The 4,488-nt window shown below is 44.7% G+C and overlaps 1 protein-coding gene across 2 annotated transcripts; it reads left to right on the forward strand.

Moving 5' to 3' along the window:
• The first annotated feature begins 1,995 nt into the window (after window positions 1–1,995).
• Window positions 1,996–4,167, forward strand: LOC117563565 (60 kDa heat shock protein homolog 1, mitochondrial). Of its 2 annotated transcripts, XM_034241946.2 has the most exons (2): window positions 1,996–2,800; window positions 2,861–4,167. In XM_034241946.2, exons 1-2 carry the CDS (start codon window positions 2,111–2,113, stop codon window positions 4,010–4,012), a joined length of 1,842 nt encoding a protein of 613 aa, XP_034097837.1. In that variant the 5' UTR covers window positions 1,996–2,110; the 3' UTR covers window positions 4,013–4,167. The 2 variants fall into 2 exon arrangements, with proteins under 2 accessions (XP_034097837.1, XP_034097836.1); XM_034241945.2 differs by having other exon boundaries at window positions 1,996–4,167.
• Window positions 4,168–4,488: the final 321 nt, after the last annotated feature.

Here is a 4,488-nt window from a genome sequence, read left to right on the forward strand (position 1 = left end):
AAAAATAACATATTTTTTTATAAATAATCTAAGTTTTATTCTATTTTATTATGCCTTAAAGCGTCAAACAATTTATGCGTGCACAGATTCCTTATTTCTTATCAAGAAATGTTTAAAAGAATATATCTACATTTTTGGTCAAAGCTTTCTTCTGCTAGCAAATTGATTTTATAAGGCGAAGAGATCTCATTTTTAAAGTAGATCAGCTGAGTTCTACCCCTAAATGGGTTTCGATTTCTCTCTCTTTCTGTCTCCTGCACCATCCCGCTTGCACCTATTATTTGAAGAGGAGCTCAATGACCAACCTCTGAACTTTGTGTGTGTGTGTGTGACTAATGCGTAGAGCGTGCCTGGAGCAAGTCGTCGGGGGCAAACGCCGCTTATCTCTGACCTCCCTGGCTGAGCATTTTTGGGGCATTCCCTAGGCGGCAGTTGCCTTGTCTTTGGTTTTACGACGATCGTAGGTATATTAGTGTGATATCTGTAAACTCTCAAAGCTGTGATAAAACCATTAACAATTTATTAGCGTGTTCGAAGCAGTGTCGGGCATTTGTACTGAGTTATGTCCGATCACGTGAGTCATGTTTGCTAAGTGACTCAGCTAAGCTCTCTCTCTCTCTCTCTGTCTCCCTCACTCCTTCTCTCTCTGTCTCACTCTCTGATCTATCCTGTCACTGATTTCAAGTTGTTACTCTGCGATTGTTTGCGGGGGCCACTTATCAGCCTCCAATTCAATTAAGCGAACAATCAATTATGATTTGTCACGCGAGCTCTAAAAGAAGCAAAACAAAAAAATGAACAAAAACTTTAGCGATATGAAAAACACACTCCCCCCTCTTGCAGTACTCCCCTCCCCCCCGCACCTATCTGTGTGTTATCAGAACTGTTGCGGGCCTCTCGTTTTATGTTTGACATTTCTTAATTATTGATTCTATGTTTTCGCTACCTTTTGAAGATTGAAACATGTGTTCGCGGGGCCGCAGCTACGAAACGGAAATGAAATTAATTGGAAAAGTGCGTAAGGCTAACAAGATATTTGGAAATTCTCCTCAACGACATTGCATCGCTCGTGCATATTGACGTCACAGCATGCTAGATAAACATTTTCACTTGTTTGTCAACTTATCATCAGAATACAACTTCACCCTGTTGTGACATCTATAAAGATCTTATTCTAATTAGTTGGCAAAACTCAGAAGATATAGAAAATAAAAAGGTTAATTCAATAAAGATAATATCAATATACTATACTCTGTATATGATATATTAACTTTTAACAATACACAACCTGTACTGTACACAAAAAAATGTAAGTAAATGCAACCTTCTTCATATTTACTGTCAAAATACCAAATACCTTAAAAGAAGGTAAATTTTAGTCAGTAAATACTTATATTAAAAAATACCAAACACTATACTAAATATTGAAATTAAATGTACTCAAGTATTTTTTAGAAAATACTTTCGTACTGTGCAAAATAAAATAAGAAATGCTTTATGTGATGTAAAAGTCAAAATTAAAAAAAAAAAAGAAAAACTTACACTAAGTAATAATCTAAAAATTTATAGACAGCTGTTAAAATGCATTCAATTTTAGTTTAGTACTGGAAATTCAATTATCTTAGCAGACTTCAGTTGATACTCTTATTTGTCACTTTAAATATGGATTAAAAGTAAATAAGGATACACAAACACAGGAAATTATTAAAAGGAAAATTATATCAAAATTTGTTATTCTGAAAGCGACAATGTTTTAACTGATTAAGAGTCCAGTAAAATAAATATATAAGGTACTCATAAAAATAAGAAACTCACATCAAAAGTTATATAATTATCAGCATTCTGTGAATGAAATAAATAAATAAAGTTCTGCATCTTCTGGCCAACTAGATACAGATTCAACATTCCCAATATTCAATTTTAAAAAGAGTTTATACTCAAGTAGCAAGTAGGCTAACGATCTAACGTTCAGGTTTCACACATTTCCGCATTCACATTTGTATTGTTTAAGGAGAGAGAGCCGGTGCTAGCAAAAAAAATAAATATCTCTAGTATTCCCCATTTTGATAATTACACAAATATATACATTATTTGAATTTGAATTTGAATCATGTTTCGTTCGTATGTGCGTGAAGCAGTCCGCTCCAGTCGCTCCTTTGCCCGCGTCTACTCGAAGGATGTTCGCTTTGGGGCTGAGGCGCGTGCCAAGATGATCCGAGGAGTGGATGTGCTCTCCGATGCAGTGGCCGTAACGATGGGACCCAAGGGACGCAGCGTCATCTTAGAGCGTCCCTGGACATCGCCGAAGATCACAAAAGATGGCGTTTCGGTGGCCAGAGCGATTTCCCTGAAGGATCAGCACATGCAACTGGGCGCACGCCTCGTTCAGGATGTGGCGGACAACACGAATAAAACTGCTGGAGATGGCACCACAACAGCCACTGTGTTGGCCAGATCCATTGCCAAGGAGGGTTTCAATAACATCACACGCGGCACAAATCCCGTCGAGATGCGACGCGGCGTCATGCTGGCCGTGGAGCAAGTGAAGCACTCGCTCAAGAAGATGTCGCGTCCGGTGCAGACGCGCGAGGAGATCGAACAGGTGGCCACCATCTCGGCGAATGGCGATGCGCAGATCGGACGTTTGATTGGCGAGGCCACCGATCGTGTGGGAGCTCGAGGCACCATCACCGTGAAGGAGGGCAAGCGGCTGAAGGATGAGCTGGAGATACTGCAGGGACTGCAGTTCGACAAGGGCTACATTTCGCCGTTCTTCATCAACCAGTCGAAGGGAGCCAAGGTAGAGTTCGCCAATGCCTTCGTCCTCATCACGCTGAAGAAGATTAAATCCCTCAAGCAGATCGTCAGCTCGCTGGAGATCTCATTGCGTCAGCGTCGTCCGTTGCTCATCATTGCCGACGACATCGATGGCGAGGCCCTGAATGCTCTGGTCCTCAATCGCCTCAAGATGGGACTTCAGGTGTGCGCAGTGAAGGCGCCCGCCTTTGGTGAGTATCGCAAGCAGCTGGTGGGTGACATTGCGGTGGCTACCGGAGCCACAGTATTCGGAGATGACATCGACTATGCCAAGATTGAGGAGGCGAAAGAGAAGGACTTTGGCGAAGTGGGCGAGGCAAGCATTACCAAGGATCACACCATGCTGCTGCAGGGCAAATCCTCACCCGAGGCGCTGCAGCGACGCATTCAGGAGTTGCAAGATGAACTGGACGATCCCAACACGAAGCCAGAGGCAAAGGATCGACTGCGTCAACGCATCTCCACGCTTACAAATGGCGTCGCTGTCATACATATTGGCGGGACCAGCGATGTGGAAGTCGTGGAGAAAAAGGATCGCGTCAACGATGCGTTGAATGCCACACGAGCTGCGATTGAGGAAGGAATTGTGCCTGGAGGTGGCACCGCTTTGTTGCGCTGCATTCCACAGTTGGATGAACTCGAACCAGGTAACGAGGATCTGGAACAGGGCATCGATATAGTGCGCAATGCTCTGCGCATTCCCTGCATGACCATTGCCAAAAATGCGGGTGTGGATGGAGCGATGGTGGTGGCCAAGGTTCTGAATGGCAACGATGACTTTGGCTACGATGCGATGCGCGACGAGTTCGGGATGCTGATCGACAAGGGCATCATTGATCCCACCAAGGTGGTGCGCACGGCGATTCAGGATGCAGCCGGAGTTGCCTCGCTGCTCAGCACCACCGAGGTGGTCATCACCGAGAAGCGGGAGAAGGATGTGTTGTCTGCTTTGGCAGATGGCGGAGGAGCTGACGCTCTAGAGGAAGCTCTAGGCGGCATGGACTTGGGTGGTATGGGAGGCATGGAAGCGCTAGCTGCTCTAGGAGGCATGGGCGGAATGGAAGGCATGGGTGGAATGGAAGGCATGGCAGGAATGGGAGGCGGTGGTTCTGCTGCCGATATGAACGAGGCGGTCAAAAGCATTCCCGGCATGGAAGATGTGGAGGTGCACGACATTGACAGCAGTCAATTTTGAGTACGTGACTCTCGCTCTCCTCTCTCTCTTTTTGTCTGTTCTTTAACGCGTTGTCTTGTGTTTGTTTATTGCTGTGCGCCAAATTCCTTTTGTGTGTTTTAAATGTCCGAATAAAGAAAAATTGTTAAAGTGCTCCAACCAAATGGAGATCTCAACTGCACAACTGCACAAAGGGGGGAAACAAGGGCAGTAACTGTCAGGAAGGACATTGAACAAGCCGTGACCCAGTGAACCGCGTTTGTAATGCTATCAATAATTAAGTGCCGCCTGCCACCTCGCTGGACAAAGGAGCTGATCACCGAGGCGCTGCAGAGGAAGTTGCCCGAGACGTGGACATGGCCTGCTTAATAAGTGGCGGCTGCTGCATAAATTTCCACCCAAAAAAACACGACAAACGCATATGAAGTAGACAACGAAGCACTCTAGATGCTCTGTCGGAATGGAGCGAATTTCGAAGGAAATTTGTTATTCAGGAA

The sequence above is a fragment of the Drosophila albomicans genome, chromosome 2L (assembly GCF_009650485.2).
Source record: "Drosophila albomicans strain 15112-1751.03 chromosome 2L, ASM965048v2, whole genome shotgun sequence".
Taxonomy (NCBI): Eukaryota; Metazoa; Arthropoda; class Insecta; order Diptera; family Drosophilidae; genus Drosophila; species Drosophila albomicans.